The 25,626-nt window shown below is 41.8% G+C and overlaps 1 protein-coding gene and 1 long non-coding RNA gene across 2 annotated transcripts in view; one reads left to right on the top strand and one right to left on the bottom strand.

Annotated features, from left to right (window-relative positions):
* Window positions 1-2,025: 2,025 nt before the first annotated feature.
* Window positions 2,026-25,626, bottom strand: part of SLC9A4 (solute carrier family 9 member A4) — an 83,634-nt gene continuing 60,033 nt past the window's right edge. The window contains exons 7-12 of the mRNA XM_075852700.1: window positions 21,473-21,543; window positions 17,108-17,266; window positions 8,329-8,428; window positions 5,468-5,587; window positions 3,390-3,474; window positions 2,026-2,388 (exon numbers count right to left, since the gene is read on the bottom strand). Of these exons, the coding sequence (XP_075708815.1) occupies window positions 2,105-2,388; window positions 3,390-3,474; window positions 5,468-5,587; window positions 8,329-8,428; window positions 17,108-17,266; window positions 21,473-21,543 (819 nt within the window). The 3' untranslated portion in view covers window positions 2,026-2,104. The remainder of the gene's footprint in view (window positions 2,389-3,389; window positions 3,475-5,467; window positions 5,588-8,328; window positions 8,429-17,107; window positions 17,267-21,472; window positions 21,544-25,626) is intronic.
* Window positions 11,037-24,693, top strand: LOC142742687 (uncharacterized). Its single transcript, XR_012881423.1, has 3 exons — window positions 11,037-11,320; window positions 12,593-12,742; window positions 24,604-24,693. It is a non-coding gene; the product is annotated as an uncharacterized LOC142742687 (long non-coding RNA).

Below are 25,626 nucleotides of genomic sequence, written 5' to 3'. Positions count from 1 at the left end.
TTCTCTGTGATTCCCTATGTATGATTTGACTTTCATCTTGACTTGCTTTATCTGATTTATCTGTGTATCAACCTCTGACCTGACCTTGCCTTCTGAAACTAATTACTGAACCTCATATTGCCTGCTTGTTATGACCCAAATCTGTTTCTCCATGAAGCTGTTCATACCAGCCATCTGCAGCCCAACAATCTATTAAGGATTATCCTGGGCACCGCAGACTGGGAATCTTACCGGCAAAGTCCCTTCCTCCTTGCGGGGGTTAAGGTTCAGGAACGGAGGATTCTCTAGACTCTTTACCCCAGGTTAGCCTGCACCAACTGAATAACAGTCTCAGTTACTCATTGCCCATGCCTACTGCCAAACTATTCAGGCGCTAAAGGTCAGCTCCTACTTCGACAAGTCTGCATGATGTAACTGAAGTCCGTTCCCACAACGCTGTGTTACTCTGCGTAACTGCCCCTGAGACATCAAATTTCAAATGCTATAGCCAGGGACCGGCATTCAGGTACGTTCTTGGCCTTATAAACTAATATGGAGTGTTATAACCACGTAGTATGAAAATTATAATATAATACCATACATATACTGTAAAAATACAATTAATCCTATACACACACCATATATGCACAGAAATAAACGCCACATACTGTATCAGGGGGTGGGCAATTATGCAATATAAAATAAGTAAACTATTGATAGACTTAACACCAGATCGCACAGTGGATCAATAGGCCAGATAGCAATATTCCCATGTAGCAACAAGTTAATGTATTTTCAGTGGGTGATATCAGGTAAGCAAAACTCCACATCAATGCAGGTTTTAGAGAGAGAAAGGCAACATAGACCTAAATTCTGTCCCTCATTCAGAGACCCTTGACTCTCACTTAGTAGAGCTACCGCCCTGAAAGATTGGCTGTTATTATTCACTGTAATGCTTGGGTAATGTTTACTTTTATATTAATTCTATAATGAAAAGTCATTTTTTAATAGAAATATTTTCTCAGTAGAAGGTCTTCAATGTTTCCTGTATATTTAGTACTCTAACTGGTGTTATGGTTATACAACATTTTACCTGTGAAGAACCCAAGCTAGGTACACAGGTGTATATTTAAGGTAATACTGGGCCTCATTTATAAAAACTAGTCCAGAAAAAAACTTTTACTTTCTAACCATGAAACCTGGAATCTGGTAGCTATTGACAACTACTCCACCAATCTGAACTATTTTTATATAGTAAACTCGCTGTTTGTATTTCATTACCTTCAAGGCTAGTTTTATCCAAAGGCCTGTTTATACAAAGAAAATTTTGTTCAGATCTGAATTACAAGCATTTCTAATGATAATTGCCCCATGTAAATGAGTAAATCAAGTATAAATGAATGATAAGAACATTACTGATCATTCATACATGAAAATGTCAAAGATACCCCATGTATGCACAGAAGTGTACCCTTCTGCTTATTACATGTAAACAGAAAACTTAGAAAATATTACTACTTGCCCATCGCTTATTGGTGAACATTCCATGTAAATGGGCCTTAATTTGAAGTATTTTGCTTTTACATACCACCAATCTCCATGTAGAATGGAAGATAAACATATAAAGAGACCTCAGCATATAGGCATATGCATAATTGGGGGCTTATGAGAGAATCAACTCAAGATAATGCTTTGAATGAAAACCATATTCTTTTATGTGTAAAGGCAAAAAGTGGGTTATATTTACTATTGGTGAAGCACCAGAATTCTGTACAACTTGGAGGTTGTACAGAATCATAATACACTCATGTGCATGACCTCTAGTTGAGATACTTAACATCGCCTTCACAATTTTATCACTCCACTTGCCGGAGAGGATTGGCCCAGTAATTCGGCTCACAGCTTCTTGCTATCTTGGACAGGTTACAATGTAGACTATTTATGTACAATTACACACAAAAGGGAAAACAAGAATATACCCAATTTTCAATAAAAACAATATTGCTTCATCTTTTAATTTATAAAATAAACATAATGAGGAGACACTTATTTCTTTCATTTTAATAAATCACCAGATAAATGATATATTGTTTTCATTTTTCCAGCATTTTTCACTGTTCCATTGTTACAATACTTCATTATTACTATCTACATGTAAATCATCGTCTTCTTCTAGTACTATGTCAAAGGATGGTATTGATTTTGGAGGTTGATACATTGATCTCGCTGACATCTGTTTCTTTGGCTTTAGTGGCCAATGTACTCCTCTGGCTTTGCTCCTTGTGCCTTTATTGACTTTCTGTTCTTTCATTTTATGTGATGGTACTTTTGTTAAACTGGTTTCCGGACTAACTAGGACCTCTGCTATTTCTTCAAATACAGAGTCATCATCATCGTCATTGTGATGACCTGAATGAAAACCGATAGACATTTAGAATATAGGCGGAGCAGATACACAGGAGATCATTCAAAACTAAAAGTCTAAGGCCTTATTCACACGAACGTGTTATACGTCCGTGATATGCGCGTGATTTTCACGCGCATCGCACAGACCTATGTTAGTGAATGGGGCCGTTCAGACTGTCAGTGATTTTCACACAGCGTATGTGTGCTGCGTAAAACTCACGACATGTCCTATACTTGCCCGTGTTTCGCGCAGCACGCACCCATTGAAGTCAATGGGTGCGTGCAAATCGCGCATGGCACACGGAAGCACTTCCGGGTGACGCGCGTGAATCCCGCAACAGCTGGTAAAGAAGAGAAGGGAAACATAAAATCCCCTCCTTCTTTACTGTGCCGTAACATAAAAAGGTAGTGTCACGCAGCCACGCACCATGTACACATGTCACACTGAACTTTTGTGCGCGCAAAATGCAGCGATTTTTGCGCGCGCAAAACGGACACGTTTGTTTGAATAGGGCCTAATACTGAAAAAAAGAACATCTTTTGCATCCTGTCATTCATTAAAGAGGTGTAGGTAATCTGTATTGTGTGGCTTAAAACTAGAAGATTATGGCTACAGACAGCACCATGCGTGACAAGGGTAATGGTGTTTCTTAAAAAAAAAAAGCTTGGACAACCCCTTTTAAATGTTTTTGTATTTTTTTTTATGTGTATTCACATGAGTGGGTGTCTACAAACTGTAGAGAACACAAACCTTTCTACTACTGATTATGGATGCCCAGTGTCCCCCATTGGTGGGATCTTTTATCTCATAAACTCTTTACATTATTGATATAATAATAACATTATCACACACGTCCCTACATCACTTCATTCTAGCTTTCGCTCTAAGCTGGGCATATACAGGTGTATAATTCACACGGTAAATACTCTTTTTGGCATTTGTCAGGAAGTATTTATATATTTCATACTAGTGTAGGTTTACCTACTGTATATAGAAATATTACCTTGGAGGGATTCATGTTCAAAGTATTCCTCTGGTTTATAATAGTGATGAGGCAGTGATAAATAGCGGACATTTTGCACATCTGTCTGTTAAGAGAGGTATACAACATGTTATAAATTATATTTAAAGAGGCTCTGTCACCAGATTCTCAAATCCCTATCTCCTATTGCATGTGATCGGCGCTGCAATGTAGATAACAGTAACGTTTTGTTTTTTTTTGAAAAAATTTTTGGCCAAGTTATGAGCTATTTTATATATATATATGCAAATGAGCTTTGAAATGGACAACTGGGCGTATTTTTTTTCGTATGTCCAACTGGGCGTGTATTGTGTTTTTAACTGGGCGTGTTTACTTGTTTTACTAACTGGGCGTTGTGAATAGAAGTGTATGATGCTGACGAATCAGTGACCAATCAGCATCATGCACTCCTCTCCATTCATTTACACAGCACATAGTGTTCTTACTAGAACGATGTGCAGCCACATACACAAGTGTCCTGATAATGAATACACATGACATCCAGCCTGGACATCAACACTTCTGAATCTTTTCTGTGAGATTCCAGCAAGATTACGAGGTAAACGAGATTTAGTTTCACTTGCTGGAAATCTCACAGAAAAGATTCCGAAGTGTCAGGATTCTGAATACACATGACGTCCAAGCTGGACACTTGTGTATGTGGCTGCACATCGTTCTAGTAAGAACACTATGTGCTGTGTAAATGAATGGAGAGTGCATGATGCTGATTGGTCACTGATTTGTCAGCATCATACACTTCTATTCACAACGCCCAGTTAGTAAAACAAGTAAACACGCCCAGTTAAAAACACAATACACGCCCAGTTAAAAAAAACACGCCCAGTTGTCCATTTCAAAGCTCATTTGCATATTTATAAAATAGCTCATAACTTGGCCAAAAATGAAAGTTTTTCAAAAAACGCCGATCACATGCAACAGGCGATAGGGATTTGAGAATCTGGTGACAGAGCCTCTTTAATTTAATCACACCTTTTTTTCCCAAAGTTGCACTATTTAATGTTTGAAATTATGTTTGAAATAGTTTCAAATATCGTTTTGTAACTAACATAATCATAGCGCTTGGAAGCACCACATGAAAATATTTTTAGAGTAGAATTAAATAAATGACAATGAGCAGCTAAACAGGCAACTCATGTGAACTTTAATGCCAGTTAGTATGGGTATGTGCACATGTAGTGTTTTTAGGAGTATTTGGGGAGTTTACACTTCGAAAAACGCCTGAAAAACCAGAAGCCTCCAAACATCTGCCCATTGATTTAAATGGGAAATACTGCATTCTGCTCCGACGTGGCGTTTTTTTACGCCTCGTTTTCCAAAAACGGCATGTAAAAAAACTACCCGCAAAAAAGAAGTGCATGTCACTTCTTCAGCTGTTTTTGGAGCCGTTTTTCATTGACTATTGTAAAATAGTTAAAAAATACGGCCGTAAAAAACGCAGCGAAAATCTCGAGTGGCTTAAAAAACTTCTGAAAACAGTTCCATATTTTCAGACATTCTTGATTTTGTGTGTGCACATACCCTATGTGTTACATCAAAACTCTAAATTTTTGGCTCAAAGCAAAGTGAGTCAGGTAACAAAGAGTCCAAATCATCAGTGCCTAAATTGTAGGTACATTGTCTGTAAACTGGATAAAAAATAGTGTAGAGAGGAACAGTAGTCCCAAGTTGTAGTCTTAAAAAATACTACACAATTGTATCAGCAATTACCAAGACAAACTGTACCTTGCGGTCTTCACAAAGTTGGAATTTATAGCCGCTGTTTCAAACATATTCTACAGCTTTACCAATCACTCCTATCACCACTTGTGTAAGAACATAAATGATTATGGCAACCTATAAGATTTCAGTTGTAAATCTTCGAGACAAAAACAAACAATCTGGAAACAATCAATTTCGATGATGCTATTGTGTCTTTGTATTTTATGCCCAGTGTGATGGATCTGAATAGGTTAAGTGGACCACAAACTAGGCATCAGTATTTTCACATATGTAAATTATATGGTAGCGGAAACTCACTATTTCCTATGTATATCATTTACCTGTCTCTCCCAGGGGAGGCTGCTTCCCTTCCTGAAGCTTGAAAAACGACGAATTAGTATTTCCCTGTTTTGCCTTTCATTATCTTCTTTTGGTAAATTGTATTTGACATATGAAGATGTCTTGAATAAAGAGAAAATGAATGGAGAATGTCATTTTTGTACACATATTTCAATGTACACACACATTCAAGTAGTAGTTGTTGTGATAATAATAGTAAATGAATTGACATAGTCCACGTTAAAATTGCATTGTATATAATTGTTTATTTTAAAGAAACACTCAAGGCAAAACTAAAAATGTTCTTTTCACCCCTATAGTACCTAGCTTTCTAAATTTTAAAGCTATAAGGGGTTCCTGAACCTGTTCTGAGCCTGACCTAGTGTAATGCACCACCCCACATTCTTCCCCCGAATGTATAGCAGATATATACTGTTGCCATGAAGGCGTGTACCTGGTCTGCAACAATGTTCATGACAAATTAACATCCACATGAATGCCAGGACCCAAGGCTTCCCAGCAGAAAATTTCCCAGCGCATCACACTGCCTCCGCTAGCTTATCTTATTCCTATAGTGCATCCTGGTGCTATCTCTTCCCCATGCACCCAGCTGTCCACGTGATGTAAAATAAAACTTTATTCGTCAGACCAGAACACCTTCCTCCATTGCTCCATGGTCCACTGATGCTCATGTGCCCAATGTATGTACTTTCAGAGGTGGACAGGGGTCAGCATCGACACTCTGAGTCATCTGCGATTACATATCTCCAAATTCAGCAAGCTGCGATGCACTGTGTGTTCTGACACCTTTCTATCATAGCCAGTATTCACTTTTTCAGCAATTTGTTCTACAGTAGCTCTTCTGTGAGATCAGATCAGATAGGCTAGCCTTTGCCAGCCCCCCACGCACATAAATGAGCCTTAAGCTCCCATAACCCTATCGCCGGTACACCGGTTGTTCTTCCTTGGAGCGATTTTTGTAGGTACGAACACTTCAGATTGGGAAGAAAGCACAAGACTTGCCATTTTGGAGATGCTGTAAACCTGTCATCTAACTTTCACAGTGTGGCCTCGTCAAGGTTGCTCAGAATCTTCAGTTTGCCCATTTTTCCTGCTTCCAACACATCAACATCAAGAACTGACTGTTCACTTGCTGCCTAATATATCCGACACCTTAAGGCTTCATGCACCCAACCGTGCCCATAATTACAACCCGTAATTACAGGCACGGCCGTCCGGGGACAGGCGGCCGTTTTTACAGGCCGTGCTCTCATCGGAAAGTATAGGAGCATGGTCCGTAAAATAAAAATTAGGACATGTCCTATTTTTTTGGGCATGTTTCTGCGGCACGGACACCCTCCCGTAGACGTACGGGAAGGTGTCTGATGGCTATAGAATTGAATGGGCCCGTAATTACGGGCGATTTTACGGTCGTGTGCATTGGGCCTAACAGGTGCCATTGTAATGAGATAATAAATGTTATTAACTTCATCAGTCAGTGGTTTTAATGTTATGGCCGCACCGTGTGATCTTCTGGACACAGAGGAGTAAATTTCTTATACGTAGAATGTATTAAGGTTGGTGCAGAACTCATATCACAATATGCCTGCATGACTCCAGAGAAGAGAGGTGTTGCGTCAAGATCATCAGAGCATTATGACTATCTCACATCACTGAAATAAAGTGCCTGAGTACTGTAATATTTATGGGGTGTGGTGCGGGCAGCGTCTAAGACCTAATTCACACGAGCATGTCCGTGTGGCATCCATGTACCATGTGCGTCTGTGTTTTTTACGCGCGTATGTCATCCGTATGTCACGCGTTTTTTACGTCCGCAAAAAAAACTGAAGGAGGTGTTTTCTTTTTTCCTCATCATTTCTTTAGCAACTGGTCCGTGTGCTGTCTGTCTTTTTCACGCACACATTGACTTCAATGGGTGCGTGATGCGCAAAAAACGCACAAGAATAGGACATGCAGTGAGTTTCACGCAGCAGACACATACTGCGTGAAAAACACTGAATGTCTGACTGGCCCCATTGAATTGCATAGGTCAGTGTGTGGTCCGTTGTTTTAACGTGCAAAACTCGGGCGTGAAATACGCTCGTGTGAATAAGGCCTAACACTTGATGCGAAACAACTGATGAACAAATGTTGATTTCAGCACTAAAGGGCAAACAGTCTACTGATTATTATGTTATTTTGGACATGTAACAATCTTACAACTAGAACTGCATTAATTTTATATACCATTAAAAAGCTCCACTGTAAATTATGGTTCCAATAAATATTAACATACTGTATAGAGTACCATGTACATTTTCTGCAGTTGTAGACATGGACTTAAAATAAAATATTCCACATCTCCACATAAAATATGTAGTTCCTCAAATATTCCATTCATACATGGAGAGAATATGCAGAAGAAATTGGGCCTTGTACATAAACATTAACAAAACTTGTCAGTGTTGTCCATAGCAACCAATCAGATTCTAGCTTTACTATTTCTAGCACGTTAGAAAATTAAAAAAGTCACCTGATTGACTGCTATGGGCTACACTCAAAGGGGTTTGGACAGGATTAGAAAAACTTGTCTGCTTTCTTCCAGAAATTGCGCCACATCTGTATTTGGTTTGTATCCGGTATTGCAGTTCAGCTCCATTGTAATAAATGTGGCTGAGCTGCAATACTACACATAACCTGTGGACAGGAGTGGCACTGTTTTTGGAAAAAAAAGCAGCCAAGTGTTTTGTTCCTGGACAACCCTTTTAACACTTTGTGTGTGGGCTAACATGTTAACAATCGTACATTACTGTATTAAAATATTCATTTAATAAAGAGAACTGTAGGCTGAATTGTATCTTACCCTTTGACGCACGCGGTAAAGACTATTTGTTAATATGTCCTTCAACTGTACAACATCTTCTGATGAAAATGAGTTTGCAAGTTTTCCTTTTCTATAAGTTCTAGAAATTATGAAAAAGACACAACTATTATTCTTGCATCAGTTCTGACATATTAACTTGAGCTGCCAATAAGAATCTAGGCCAATCTAACGTACACAGAGTTGCCGACCTCCACTTTAGTAATTTTTGCACAACTGAGCTAAAAATCACAGACAGACCAAAATTTTTACAGACACATTACAAAATCATTGCCTGTGTAGTGTGCTAGGAGTAACTCACCAATCACAGACCCGCTTGTATCTTTCCCTCGCTAACTCACCGTGGGAAAGCTGCAAGTGGGAATATGATTAGTGAGTCAGACTCACTCACCACTCACTCCACCGCACCACCCCCACTACTTTCTTTTTTACAAAGTGTTGCCCTGGGCAAAGATAAAAGTGGGGCCCCAAATGTTGAGGTATTGTATCAATAATGCAGTCAATTCAGAGGGTGACGTGCAGAAAACTGCAACGCTGTTCTAGCGCATCTAAAATTGTTGCAAGCCCTAAAGCATATGTCCCCCCTCTCACACAAAACATTATCTATATACATGTACATTTATTAAATCGTACCACTATACCAGATTGAATATTACCTGCGTACTGTTACTGAGCACAACTCACTATTATAAAACTCATAAAACCAGTAATAACACGATATAAGGTCCACGTAACACTGCGACACCATAATCATATAGTGACTGACTAATACCTCCATGTTGTTACTAAATGATACCGCCACATCATAACCACAAAGTGACTGAATAATGCCCCGATACTGTTACTGAATACCGCCACACCATAACCACATAGTGACTGAATAATACCCGCATACTGTTACTAAATAATACATCCACACCATAACCACATAGTGACTGACTAATATCCCTATACTGTTAGGCTGGGTTCACACGACCATGTTACGTCCGTAATGTACGGAACGTATTTCGGCCGGAAGACACGGACCGAACACAGTGCAGGGAGCCGGGCTCCTAGCATCATAGTTATGTACGACGCTAGGAGTCCCTGCCTCTGCGTGGAGCTACTGTCCCGTACTGTAATCATGATTACAGTACGGGACAGCTGTCCTGCAGCGAGGCAGGGACTCCTAGCATCGTACATCACTATGATGCTAGGAGCCCGGCTCCCTGCACTGTGTTCGGTCCGTGTCTTCCGGCCGAAATACGTTCCGTACATTACGGACGTAACATGGTCATGTGAACCCAGCCTTACTAAACAATACTGCCACACCATAACCACATAGTGACTGAATAATACCCCATACTGTTACTGAATAATTCCACCACACCATGACCACATATTGCACCACACTGTGTCTGAATAATACCACCATACTGTTACTGAATAATACGTCCCCATCATAACCACATAGTGACTGAATAATACCCCCATACTGTTACTGAATAATACCGCAACACCATAACCACATAGTGACTGAATAATACCCCCATACTGTTACTGAATAAAAACACTATACAAAGACCAATATTACCACCCTATAGTGACCATATAGTGGTAGACGTTGGTTATACACAGGAGCTCTGCAGATCATGTAATATTACCACCATATAGCGACCATATAGTGGTAGACGCCAGTTATACACAGGAGCTCTGCAGACCATGTAATGTTATTACCATATAGGGAGCATATAGTGGTAGATGTCAGTTATACACAGGAGCTCTGCAGACCATATAATATTACCACCATATTGTGACCATATAGTGGTAGATGTCAGTTATACACAGGCGCTCTGCAGACTATATAAGTAAATACAGCACATTTATATCTAGTGACTCACAGGTGATGTTTTCTGTAATTAGAGTCTTTCCCTTTCCCTTTTTTTTCTCCATCCGGTCCAGATCTCTGTGACAACTTATTCCAGCCACGACTCGTCTCTGCAGAATTTGTCACACAGACCTTTTGGTTTCTCGCTTTTCCAGTATCCTCCCCACCTATACCCCATCCTCTAAACAAACTCGTAATCCACAGTGGCCCAGATGATAATAATGATGCCTTAGTGATTGACACAATAAAAGTGCCCCCTCAGTAACCATGCCCCCACAATGTAATAATGCCCTATTTGTGCCCCCTGTAGATAGCACCACACACACAGCCCCCTGTAGATAGCGCCGCACACACAGCCCCTGTATATAGTGCCACAAACCACCGTTTGTAGAGTGCGCCACAGCCCTCATTGAAGAGTGCCACACAGCCCCCCCCCATTTTAGAGAGTGCCACACAGCCCGGATGTGAGGTCAGGTGACTCAGATGTGAGGTCAGGTGACTCAGGTGGGATGACTGGACTGGTCCACTCCTGGGCCGGCACCTACCTCACCCAGACCGCTTACTCACTTGGTCTTGACCTGCATATTGTCCTCCGGAATCTGAAAATATGCTCGCGCCATGGCCTACTCTTCCCTTTGCACTGTACATGTACATTTTGGCGCATGCACAGTGCAACGTTCCGAAAGAATGAGGCTAAATCCCGGACAGTGCTTTTTTCTACCGGACACTACGGGTGTATGTTATATAAATTTGTGGACAGTCCATATCAATCCATATCACTTGGGTATTCAGAGCCTAACGGAGGCTCCAGCAGTGGCGTAGCTATAGGGGTCGCAGCGGTCGCAATTGCGACCGGGCCCTGAAGCCTGGGGGGCCCACGGCCCCCCCCACCACATTTTCGTGAGGTTACTTATGTAAAAACGCTGCATAAGCAGCATTAAAGTTGGACAGATGCCGTTTGCTAAAGGACCTTTAATGATGTCATGCCCATGTGACCTGATTCGCCTTTGAGGAACAGAAGCCACGCCCACCGATCAGGTCCTTCTATCACAGTATAGCAGCAGCAGAGTCGGCAGAAGAGAAGGCACGTCCACCTCTCAGGTCCTGGTGAGCGCTTCCTTAACCCCCTCTCTCCCTGCATCCCCCATTGTCTCTTCTTTACTTGTCTCTCCTGACCCCAACTCCTGTAGGGTTAGTTACATTTTTTAATTCACCATGCGTTTTGCGGCGATTTTCGTAATCGCGGCAAAAATGGCGCGGTTTTGCCGCGATTTTCGTAATCGCGGCAAAAATGGCGCGGTTTTGCCGCGATTATGAAATTTGCAGCAAACCACACCATTCATATTAGTACCCTATCTCCTACATAAGGAGATTGGCGCTATAATGTAGGTGACAGTAATGCTTTTTATTTAGAAAAACTATCTATTTTAAACCACTTTATGAGTGATTTTTAGCTTTATGCTAATAAGTTTCTTAATACCCAAGTGGGCGTGTTTTACTTTAGACCAAGTGGGCGTTGTACAGAGGAGTGCATGATGCTGACCAATCGGCATCATGCACTCCTCTCCATTCATTTACACTGCACTAGCGATATAGTTATATCACTATGTGCAGCTACATACACAAGCCCTAACATTACTAGTGTCCTGATAATGAATATACATGACCATCCAGCCTGCACGTCATGTGTACTCAGAATCCTGACACTTCTGAATCTTTTCTGTGAGATTTCCAGCAAGGGAAACGAAATCTCGTTTACCTCGTAATCTCGCGAGATTTCGTATCCGTTGCTGGAATCTCACAGAAAAGACTCAGAAGTGTCAGGATTCTGAGTACACATGACGTCCAGGCTGGATGGTCATGTGTATTCATTATCAGGACACTGTAGTAATGTTAGGGTTTGTGTATGTAGCTGCACATAGTGATATAACTATATCGCTAGCGCAGTGTAAATGAATGGAGAGGAGTGCATGATGCTGATTGGTCAGCGTCATGCACTCCTCTGTACAACGCCCACTTGGTCTAAAGTAAAAACACGCCCACTTGGGCATTAAGAAAGCTCATTAGCATAAACCAAAATCGCTAATAAAGTTGTAAAAATAGATTGTTTTTTTAAATAAAAAGCACTGCTGTCACCTACATTACAGCGCCGATCTCCTTATGTAGGAGATAGGGCACTTATAATGTGGTGACAGAGTCTCTTTAACTACGCCCCTGAGACCCAGCAATTGAGCTGAAAGCTGTGGGCCATCAGCCATTAACTGGGGGGGGGGGAAGGACTTTTGCATCGGGGCCCATGAGCCTTTAGCTACGCCCCTGGGCTCCAGGATATGTTGCGTTTGGTTATAGAGGAAAACTGTGTGCTTTTATAATTCCTAGGAGCTGGAGAGACACCTGGAGCGTCGGATGCAGGAGAGCTGGTATTATATCAGAAGCTGCTGCTCTAATTGAGTAGATGAAAATAGTATGTAACCTCTTTACATAGGAGCAGTATTTAGCAATGTCTATGTTAGACTGGAGCAATTGATGGTAAGCCAAACATAAAACCCTATGAGTATTTGTTTATGCTGAGTCCCCATGTCTAGTAGTATGACAGTGGTATAGTGGAGGATTATTGTTGTGTTAATGGCAAACTGCGTTGAACTTTCTTACTTTTACTCAAGCCGTGTCCTTATTTTTTGGCACTAAAGACGTTCCATATATATATATATATATATATATATATATATATATAAATATAATATATATACAAGAAATCCCACAGCACTCCAATCAAGCTTGAAAAAGGTCCCATAGTAGGACGGAAACGTTGCAGCTTTGTGTTGACTGAATAAACTACACCTTTTGATTCATTGGAGTGCTGTGGGATTTCTTCTATTTATACGCTAAAATCCTCGGATCAGGATTGCCTGCTTGCACCCACTACCATCTTGGATTTTGACACTGAGTGCTGCTTATTTATACTTGTATATATGTATATATGTACTCGCCAACATTGAACTTGCAACACCAAAAAGGAAAAGTTTTGGAATTGTGGAAATCAGAGGATCGATAGATACATTAATGATGTGTAAATTATAAAACATGGAAACAAAATATTCCAAACATATTAATTTATTCAGTATCAAGTATGAGCACCATGCAAAGAAATACACACACTTGCACGGCTTGGCATGCTATCCATGAGGTTATTAATGGTTGTCTGAGAAATGCCATGCTGATTGCACTTGGGCACGTACATCATCAAGATTGGCTGCTGGCAGCTCCCTTTGCAATTGCTGACCAATGATTTGTTCGATGGGAGACAAGTCCTGAGATGCTGCAGGCCATGGTAGCACGTTTAGGCCATGCAGGCTACTCACAGTTGCATGAGCAACATACGGCCTGGTATTGTCCTGTTGAAAAACTTTGGAGAAATGGCCGTACCACTAGTTCGATGGCCAAATCAATGTAATGCCAAGCTGTTAGTGTACCTGAAATGAAGACTAGAGGGGTCCGGCTACTGTACAATATGCCACCCCACATTATAATCCCGGGAGTGGGACCGATGTGATGTACACTTGTGGAGGACTTACAGTAGAGTCCGATCGGGAGATAATAGGCCTATTTTCTCTAGATCAGTCTCTACCGTAAGTCCTTCACTTTTCAGTTTTACACAATTACATTCATTGGTCATACCACTGCATTCTATTGGTCTATGCATCTGTCTATCAACTGTAACTCCCCTACCTTGTATGACGTCGGATTTAGATGTTTTTTGGCATTTTCTTTTTAACAAACATTTTGTCTAATTGATCCTTGTATATAAGTTGTGTGTGTTGTATGTGTAAAATTATTGGCCTGATGAAGACAGTAGTACAGTGTCTAAACGAGTAGCCACTAATAAAGACTCTATTACATTAAAACCTTAATTGCCTGGTTTTCCAGGTTGATGTATGTAGTGCTTCGTTTAAGTACTTATCTTTTTGGATTCTTTTACAATTACTTTTATTGTGGTATCTATTCTGCTACCCGTTGGGACCTAGCTGCAGCTCAGAATTACATCATACCTTGCTTACATCAGAGTTGTGCCTGAATTTGCACAACCACTACAGGTGATGATAACTGCCACGTAAACGTACTCCCTCCCCCTACTCTGGTGACCTGCACAATGTGGCGCTGTGCATTTTAATTTTTTTTCTTTTAGGTAACTTTGTGGAAGCCTATTCATGGCGTTGCCAACGTGGTCACCAGGCCAATCTCCGGCTATCATTGCATCCAAGACAAAAGCAGGACTCATTGCTGAAGACGATAGAACTCCATGGCAGCCTTCATTGCCATTTTTCTGTGCACCATGATAGCCTTTGAGAGTGTGGTGTGTGATCAATGGAACACCTGTAGCTGTAACAAACACCTTCTGATGGTTTGTGTCAACACTCGTTGCTGCTCTAGGCTTGGGATGTGAAGTCCTATTTCACTTCCAGTACGCAATAGATCACTACGCACTAGTCATCAAATCAGGCAATCCGCCCGTACAGAGGTTCACCCCCGCTCACCTCTTGCTGTCATTCCAGTTAGATGAGTTCTCTCAACCTCTGGGACATGCATGTTGAACAGTGCTGACATCTCAACCTAGGCACATAGCGATCTGCCTGAGTGATAAATCAAGGTCTCTCAGTTCAAGAATTCTTCCCCTCTCAGTTTATGACAAGTGGCGATAACTGGCACGTCGACAATCAGTAGGCTTCACTCCCGCTCACCTCTTGCTGTCATTCCAGTTAGATGAGTTCTCTCAACCTCTGGGACATGCATGTTGAACAGTGCTGACATCTCAACCTAGGCACATAGCGATCTGCCTGAGTGATAAACCAAGGTCTCTCAGTTCAAGAACTCTTCCCCTCTCAGTTTATGACAAGTGGCGATAACTTGCACGTCGACAATCAGTAGGCATCCACAATTATCCCACACCACTTGATCCGATTTTTGAGGTTTCATGTGGCTAAAAAAAACTGTGCTTTCAATCTGGCTTTTATGCCTCCCCCTCATGCCACAGATTGGAGCTAGCTGCTTGAAAATGTGATAATTTGCAGATCTTAGCGACACCTTCTACTTCCTCGATTTGCATAACCTTACGGCTTGCCCGTCTTGGTGTTGCAATTTCAATGTTAAGGAGTCTCTATCTATCTATCTGTCTATATATACAGTATATATATACAGTGGAGGAAATAAGTATTTGATCCCTTGCTGATTTTGTGAGTTTGCCCACTGTCAAAGTCATGAACAGTCTAGAATTTTTAGGCTAGGTTAATTTTACCAGTGAGAGATAGATTATATTTAAAAAAATAAAGAAAATCACATAGTCAAAATTATATATATTTATTTGCATTGTGCACAGAGAAATAAGTATTTGATCCCCTACCAACCATTAAGAGTTCAGCCTCCTCCAGACCAGTTACACGCTCCAAATCAACTTGGTGCCTGCATTAAAGACAGCTGTCTTACATGGTCACCTGTATAAAAGACTCCTGTCCACAGACTCAATTAATCAGTCTGACTCTAACCTCTACATCATGGGCAAGACCAAAGAGCTTTCTAAGGATGTCAGGGACAAGCTCATAGACCTGCACAAGGCTGGAATGGGCTACAAAACCATACGTAAGACGCTGGGTGAGAAGGAGACAACTGTTGGTGCAATAGTAAGAAATTGGAAGACATACAAAATGACTGTCAATCGACATCGATCTGGGGCTCCATGCAAGATCTCACCTCGTGGGGTATCCTTGATCCTGAGGAAGGTGAGAGCTCAGCCGAAAACTACACGGGGGGAACTTGTTAATGATCTCAAGGCAGCTGGGACCACAGTCACCAAGAAAACCATTGGTAACACATTACGCCGTAATGGATTAAAATCCTGAAGTGCCCGCAAGGTCCCCCTGCTCAAGAAGGCACATACAAGTACAGGCCCGTCTGAAGTTTACAAATGAACATCTGGATGATTCTGAGAGTGATTGGGAGAAGGTGCTGTGGTCAGATGAGACAAAAATTGATCTCTTTGGCATTAACTCAACTCGCCGTGTTTGGAGGAAGATAAATGCTGCCTATGACCCAAAGAACACTGTCCCCACTGTCAAGCATGGAGGTGGAAACATTATGTTTTGGGGGTGTTTCTCGGCTAAGGGCACAGGACTACTTCACCGCATCAATGGGAGAATGGATGGAGCCATGTACCGTCAAATCCTGAGTGACAACCTCCTTCCCTCCACCAGGACATTAAAAATGGCTCGTGGCTGGGTCTTCCAGCACGACAATGACCCGAAACATACAGCCAAGGCAATAAAGGAGTGGCTCAAAAAGAAGCACATTAAGGTCATGGAGTGGCCTAGCCAGTCTCCAGACCTTAATCCCATCGAAAACTTATGGAGGGAGCTGAAGATCCGAGTTGCCAAGCGACAGCCTCGAAATCTTAATGATTTACAGATGATCTGCAAAGAGGAGTGGGCCAAAATTCCATCTAACATGTGTGCAAACCTCATCATTAACTACAAAAAACGTCTGACTGCTGTGCTTGCCAACAAGGGTTTTGCCACCAAGTATTAAGTCTTGTTTGCCAAAGGGATCAAATACTTATTTCTCTGTGCACAATGCAAATAAATATATATAATTTTGACAATGTGATTTTCTATTTTTTTGAAAATATATTCTATCTCTCACTGGTAAAATTAACTTAGCCTAAAAATTCTAGACTGTTCATGTCTTTGACAGTGGGCAAACTTACAAAATCAGCAAGGGATCAAATACTTATTTCCTTCACTGTATATATGTGTATATATATATATATATATATATATATACATACATGTACTCTACAAAAACAAAATCATCCAATCACTTACCACCTACATCCATACCACTTACTGTATTGATGTCTGTGACATATCTCTGTCCATACCAAACTTTGTCATCTCAATAGCTTGTTTAATTTCAAGCTTTTTGTGGAGATCAACAATTCTTGATTTCGGCTGATTTTCACGAATAAGAGCTTTTCGTAGAAATCTGTGGTCAACTTTTTTAAACCTGAAAAACAAATGTATCTCTGTTATTTTTACCTATTACCAAAATATCTGTTAACTAATTACCTATGACCTGATATCTCACGATCAACCAACCACCTTTGGCCAATTTTAATAAAAGAAATTGATTATAACTATATAAATCATTAGAAATTCTCCCCCAACAATAGTTGCCCCCTTTGTCTGCTGATACCTAAGACACTGGGAGATCATTTACAAATAATAGAATTAGGTATCCACATAAATATGTAAAATACATCGTGATGATGCTAAAAAGATGGAGCTTACATCAGGTGCTTAAAGGGGTTTTCCACGTTCTGACAACTGATGACCTATCCACTGGATAGGTCATCAGTATATGATCGGTGCATTTCCGACACCTGGACCCCGCACCGATCCGCCACTCCGGCTGCCTGCCGGAAGCAGATGGCTCCGGTCAAAGAATAGTGGCCGAGCTGCAATACTGCAGCTCGCTCCTATTCAAGTGAATAGGGGCCAAACTGCAGTTCTGCCGAACGGCCGCTATGCAGTGGTCGGAGCCATCTGCTTCCTTCTCCAAATACTGCATACCGTTTCAAACATCCGATGCACGGAGGCAGCCAGAATGGTTGATCAATGCGGTGTCCAGGTGTCGGACACGCACCGATCATATACTGATGGCCTATCCGGTGGATAGGTCATCAGTTTTCAGAAAATGGAAAATGCCCTTTAATGCCTGTAATGCAAAGGTGCTAACGTGACAGGCTAAAAAGATGCCTACACACTGAAGATCCTACGATACAACAGGACATGATATGTGCCTGATGAATAAATACAAGGTGATTGGTACATACAAAAAGAGCCCGATCCACCTGTGCAATGGATCTAATGTGATAGGCTGAAAATATGCCTACACACTGCAGATGCCAGGACAGAATAGGACACTCAATATGCCAGGTATATAAATGCTAAGTGATTGGTATACACATAAATTGTCTAGTCCACCTGCGCCTGATGAACAAATGGAAGGTGATCAGCAGCTGTATACAATGTCCAATCCACTTATTAAATCAGTACTAATATTAGGCGATTAATAAACCAGTAATCATTGTGGCAACAGGTAGCCGGAGGTGTTCAAATGAATAAGACATTAAGACCAAATGTAATCAATAGGAAAAGCCCATAGTATCTAAAAAAAAAAAAAGCCCAGCCTAGTGTGGAGCAAGGCTTGACATGTCATGCATATGAGGTGGGGATTGGAAGAAAGCCCACTTCATGATTGGTTGTACATTAGCCAAGCCCCACAAAGGGAGGGCTATGGTACATAAGAACCACCAGCTCACTTCAGACGCCGCCACTGCCGATATATGACATCCTGTTATAACTTCGCTCGATATACCTACCTGACTAGCCGGGAAACCCGGGTGAAATGTGTAGGGACCTGAGCTAATAGCATTAAGGTTAATGCAACACAACGAGGGTTAGGTCCCAGTGGTATTTTGGTCTGTCTTTTCAGGACAGGTGCCCAGCAGAATACCATATTATGGCTAACAATAACTGTAACCTGAGAACGTAATGTGGGGAATAAAAAATTTGCTACTGCCATTTCTCCTACATGACCGAGAATACCACTTACAGAAATTGAACTCTATACCCAAGCTAGATATAAAAAAAACTGATTTAAAATGAGTCTGTAAGTGTGCAGCCAATGCTTTGGTATTTACACATAACTTAGGCACCATGCACACGACCGCAAAAAATCTCCGTAATTGTGGACCGTAATATGGTCCGCAATTACAGACCCATCTGGTTCTATTGGCCGCAGACACCTTTCCGTATTGCCCCAGATAGGTGTCCGTGTCGTAGAACTGTACTGAAAAAGATAGAATATGTTCTATCTTTTGCGTTTTATGGGCCCTGCTGCCATACTTTGTATGGGAGCACGTCCCGAACATGCGGCCCGCGGCCATCGGCGGCCGGCCGTACCCGCAATCACGGGCCGTCATTACGGGCACGGCCGTGTGCATGAGGCCTAACTTTAGGTACTAATACATTTTATGAAGAGCACAATAAAAGCTAAGTTTTATTATTTAGTCCTTCTAGTTGAAAGCAATAACTAATGAATTTACATTATACTAATTGATTCTTTGCTAGGCAGAAAATAGATTTTTGAAAAAGAAAAGCAAATCTTAGCAAAAGGGCTATTTGATCCGATAAACATGATTAGAACATGTGTTTGTGCAGTGCTACATGATATGTCTTAAAAAACATTTGCAATAGTTGTGTAAAAATAATAATAATTTTCATTTATGCAGCCCTGTACAACATATTAGTGGATACAATAATATACATTAACACTAACAGATGTACAGTTCAAAAACAGTTCTTATTTGAGTAATATTTTACAGCAGTGAACCAGCCACATATTAATAAATAAGGATATAGGCTGAGTGAGTCAACTGTTCATCCAGTATCAGCATTGTGAGAAACTAGACATGGACCGCACAATCCACAATATATACGTTGATCTGAGCCGCTAGGCATAATTTAGAAACATGAACATGAGGTTCTTTGTAAACATTTTGATCAAACTGTATAAGCCCACTTGCCACTTCACGGCGACCTCTTTAAAGTGGGTCCCTACTCTAACGGCTGCAGCACCGCATGGTGGCCCCCGCCACCGCAGCACCGCTCCCGCAGAGGGAGCAACCCAGTGGTCCAAAAGCACCCATGCTAACAGACCGTGCCAAGCCTCCTTGGCTCTGGGCCACGTCCCCCCACAAGTGCAGCACTACAGCAACAGACACCACCACAACATGTGAACAAATGGAATGAGCTCACCTTGCCATGCGCCCCCAGTGGCCAACTGAGAGCAATAGCAGTATACAGTATGTATCAAAGTAAACAGAATAATTCTGTATTTGCTCTTGTGAAGATTCTATGAATGTGTAAGAAAGACTACATATACGTTCATGTTACTCTATGGGGGAAGTCATGCCACCTTTTCCAGTCCCAGGAAAAGCTCACCTACCTGAGTCTGTATTTCTCTTCCTTGTGCTGACCGTTTTCATGACGGATGGCACACGGACCCATACAAGTCAATAGGGCTAGTCACACATCCGTTCTTTCAACAGAGTGTGTGTTCGTGGTGCGAAACTCAGAGCATGCCCCATTCTTGTCTATTTTTGCGGACCAGACTAGCCTATTGATGTCTATGGGTGCATGAAAAATAGACAGCAAAAGAACGACATCTGTGTGCTGTCCATTTTTTATGGATAAACGGTGCATAAAAGAAAGTGAATCCAGGAAGTGCTTGGAACGGAGAAAAATGGATGAGAAAAAAACGATGACATACGGACATAAAAAATGGACACATGGAATGCACTTGGACGCAACACTGATATTCATAAGGATGAACAAAGGGTCCGTGTAACTATCAGGGTAGCTAGCATAGCATCTTCTATAGGGTCAAACAGGTGAGGGGGCCCTCCTTCACTGTTATAGGAGCCTCAGAGTAGAAGGTATTTAGGGGTTGTTGTAGATGTAGTATTGAGTGTGCACAAACAGGGATAAAGTTAAAGCCGTAATATGAGAACTTTTCCATTTTCTGAGCTCACTTGCGACTGATAATGAAGATGGCAGAAGGATCGTATTTTTACTTGTTAGGCCCAAGTCAAGCCACCTTTTCCAGTCACAGGAAAAGTTCACCTACCTGAGTCTGTATTTCCCCTCCATGTGATGACCGCTTACCGTTTTTATGACGGATAGCAAACTGACTTATACAAGTCAATAGGACTATTCACACATCCGTTCTTTCAACAGAGTGTGTGTCTGTTGCGCGAAACTCAGAGCATGCCCTACTCGGCTGTTTTTGCGGAAAAGACAACTGATTCCTTGGTACAGGAGTTACTCTTGCAGCTGTTGTATAGAAAAAGTCTATGTGTAACCCTAACATTATTATTATTATATGAAGAAAAACATTGTATATTGGACTTTGGGTCCTGTAAGTAGTGTTTGGTATAAAAAGAACAACAGATGTTTAGAGCTAGATTTTTTTTCTTATATAGAACAAAATGGATTGGAAAATTAATGCATTTAATTCATTGTTTTTTAATAATTTGTACTTATAGCTTATGATCCTAGTATGGTTTTTAATGGACTAAATAGCACTATGCTACATCAAACTTAAAAACAATACACTTATTGGCGGAGAAGAATAAAAAATACTTACTTCTCCCTCATTTGATAGTGTCCCCAATGGCCACATACATCTGCAATTCCTGCCTTCAGGTGATCCATTAGCTACCAAGTAATGAGAAAAACATTAGTAATATAAAATGTATCTAAAATCATTAATGGGTTTGTCTGGTTTAGAAAATACATTTTCAAATATCCTTTCAAGGAACTATGATTTAAAAAGGGAATGGGGTCCTGGTGGGGGGGGCCTCTTTTCAGTGGCGAAGGTATTTATCTGGAGGACCTGGTGCACCTATTCATGACACAGACAGGCCATTAATTTCAATGAGAATTGTGAAATGTCCCATTTCTCCTGCAGCAGTGCTGAAGGGGAATTGGACACATGCTCACAGAATGGTGAGGTTTTTTAATTATTGCTCCTCGCTCCTGGGCTCCTCTTTACTTCCGGGTGCCATCACGCACAAGTTACTGCTGCTGGCATCAAGACATTGTGTTCAGCAGTGCCCAGGGGGGAAGAGGACTGATGTGAGGAGTGTGGTGTGGGGTCTGAAATAATTTTTGGGTATGAAATCTGAATTTTGTTAGGAATCTGGTTTGGGGGTATGAATTAATTTTAGGGACTGGTCTAGGATCTGAATTTATTTTGGGATCTGATATGAGGTCTGAATTTATTTTGGGGTCATGTCTACAGAGTATCTCTGTGTTTCTGGGGACACATATGACAGCACAGTATATCTCTGGGAGCACATATGGTGGCACAGTGCATCTATGGGGGCACATATGGCATCACAGTTTATCAATGGGGCAACATAGGGTGCACACTATCTCTGGGTGCACATGTGTGGCACAGATTGTATATGGGACACAGTATTGGAGGCACTATAATTCTGTGGCACAGTGTATATCTCAGTGGCAAAGTATATATATCTCTGGGACACAGTATTGGCGGCACCGTATCTATCTCTCGGGCAAAGTATTTATCTCTGGGGAACACTATATATGTCTATGGATGGGACAGTATATCTCTGAAGCATAGTACTGGTGGCAGGCACAGTATTGGAAGTAGAATCAGAATTTGAGTTTCTATAAAGAGTGAGAATATGCTAAAAAAAAAGTGAGGAGCCAAAGATGACTGCGTGGCAAACTGTGCAGAGACGAGCCATAGCCAGAAGAAGCCATCATGATACAAAATCATCCTAGCATTCCTTTCTATTACTTTTTGTAATGGTACTGACCAGTCCAGTAAAAGCACATCCACTACCAGACTTGGCGCTAGCTGCCCGATTCGGCAAGAGGTGGTGATCTAGTCCTGTGACGCCTCTGAAGAAACTAGGATCCTGCCTAAAGCAGATAAATCGCCATGAAAAGGGCGTACCCACTATCAGGTACTCAGCTAGCAGACACTGAGTGAATCCTGTTAGTGGAAAAAATTTATTTGCTTTCACCAAGCAGGTAGAACGGACAGGTAGAAAAGTTAGAGTAGCCAAGGTCAGAGTGGTAACACAGTACAAATTCAGCAGGTAAAAGAGAAATCAACACAGTTCAGGTCATACACAGTTTATGTACACAGCGTTACCAAATCAGCAGGCAAAGTCAATCTGGGTCATACACAGTAGCAATAAGGGAGAATGCAAAGTAAACAGGAATACTCACAGCACAGGGCTAAAGAATCGGGTAGAAAACTAGAAACAGCTCCATGACTTAACCCTCGCCTAGCATTCTGTCTAGCTTCAGGAGCAGAAAGTGTGACACTGAAACAACGCACAGCACACGGACCCATTAATTTCAATGGGACCGTTCACACATGCGTGAGAACATGCAAGTGTCCGTTGCATGAAACTCACTGCATGTCCTATATTGGTGCATTTCACGCACCTAGCCACCCATTGAAGTCAATGGGTGCATGAAAACCACGGACAGCACATGGTCATCATCCGTGTGCTGTCCGTGTTTCACGCATCAATTACACTGAAAAAAAAAGTGCTTGCGAGTGCGTGAAAAACACATGCCACACGCAAAGCACACTGATGCAAAATGCAATGCACACAACCAGATTTACACGCACATAAATCTGTCACGCTCGTGTGAATGTAGTCTTAAATACAGGGCCCCAGCAGTAAGTATCCTTGTACTAACCCTCAGGGGCAAATTTGGCATTTCTGGGGCCCCAAGCAAAGTTATGTCTCTGGGCTCTAATCAAAGACACCTGTAGAGAGTGCCCCACACAATGCCCCCGGTATATAGTGTCACAACCCCCCTGTAAGGTTCCACACATAGTCCCCCTGCCATACGTCCCCCTTGTAGACAGTGCCATGCAGTGTCCTGTAGGTAGTCCCACATACCCACCTTGTCTCAGCAGACAGTATCACACATGATAGGCTTAGATACATGGCCCCAGCAGACAGTATCACACATAATAGACTTAGAAATAGTGCCCCAACAGTCAGTATCACACATGATAGACTGAGGCCCCATGCACACGACAGCAAAAAACCTCAGTTTTTGCGGACCGCAATTGCGGTCCGCAAAAACGGAGCCATTCACTTTCATTGAACACTGACACCTTTCCGTAGCACTACGGAAGGGTGTCAGTGCCGTGGAAATGTTCCGGGAATTATGGAACATGTCCGTTCTTTCGCATTTTGCGGGCCGTGCTCCCATACTTTGTATGGGAGCACGGCCCGAAAATGCGGCTGTCAGTCAGCGGCCGGCCGTGCCCGCAATCGCGGGCCGTGATTGCGGGCACGGTCGTGTGCATGGGGCCTGAGACAGTATCACACAGGATAGACTTAGATACATGGCCCAGCAGACAGTATCACACATGATAGTTAGATACAGGACCCCAGCAGTAAGTATCCTTGTACAAACATATGTTCACCCACCCCCAAAAAGAAAAATGTGTGTGCTTGTATGTATACATGTGTGTATATATATATATAGCATATCTATACTCTGACCCTATACTCCGACACTCCGACCCTATAGCTATAGATAGGATTAGATACAGTGGCTCAGCAGACAGTATCACACATGATAGGATTAGATATAGGGTCCAGCTCACTGACATTGCAGCTCCAGCGCTGGACCCAGGAAAGGTAAGAATAATAATTGTTTTGCTTTTTTATGTGCTACTAATTTTTTTGGTGTATTGTGTTTTTTTTACAGGTTTGGATGTTGGACTACATCGGATTCGAGGACTACTTCGATTACGGCTTTTTTATTTTCAATAAAATGGTTAATGAGGGTTGTGTGGGTTTTTTTAATTTCAGTAAAATATTTTTTCTATGGCCTTGTATTTTTTTAAACTTCATTACTACCGCATTATTAATAGCTGCTGGCTGATTGACAGCGTCCATTACTAAGGCGGGGCTTAATGTTAGCCGTTGCAGAGGCTAACACTAACCCCCATTATTACTCCTGTACCCACCACCACCAGGGGTACCGAGAAGAGCTGGGTACGATCCAGTACCCAACCATCGGTAGTGTAGGTCGGGTACTGGGGCGGCCACAGGCTGGTATTATTAGGCTGGGAAAGGCCAAAAACAGTGGCCCTCCCACCCTGTTAATGCTAGCCTGCTGCTGCTCTGTTGTATTGGGCTAGTTATGTAAAATGGGGGGGACCGCATGACGTTTATTCCATTTAAAAAAAAATGACATGGGGTCTCTATTTTTCATAACCAGCCAGATACAACATAGCAGCAGCAGGCTAGCATTACCAGGGTGGGAAGGGCCACAGTTTTTGGCCTTTCCCAGCCTAATAATACCAGCCTGCGGCCGCCCCAGTGCTCGGCCGTCACTACAGATGGTCAGGTACTGGATCGTACCCAGGTGTTCCACTTGGATAGCCCACAAACTAAAATGAAAATATAAAGTAAAAGTGACTTCCCATTTAGGTATTCCCTAAATAAAATTAATAATCGTAAACTGTGTGGTACCTTTCAAAACAGGGGAAGTTGCAGAGTCTGGTTGAGATGGGCAAATCGGGCAGTAAAACTGGCTATCCCTCCTCCTTCTATGCTTACTGCAAACCTGGCACCTTTTATGGGCATATCTTTGGTTCTCGGTGGAAGGGACAATGTGATGAAAGTGGCGCTCTGCAAGTCTTCAAACATCCTCTGACTCGGTTGTGAACCCCGTTGTGCTCTATACCTTATACAGTTTAACACAATATCTGGCACGTTTAGAGGG

Source organism: Rhinoderma darwinii, chromosome 2, assembly GCF_050947455.1.
Source record: "Rhinoderma darwinii isolate aRhiDar2 chromosome 2, aRhiDar2.hap1, whole genome shotgun sequence".
NCBI lineage: Eukaryota > Metazoa > Chordata > Amphibia > Anura > Rhinodermatidae > Rhinoderma > Rhinoderma darwinii.
The sequence above is the reverse complement of the archived record's forward strand: the minus strand, read 5'-3'. Positions and strand labels throughout refer to the sequence as shown.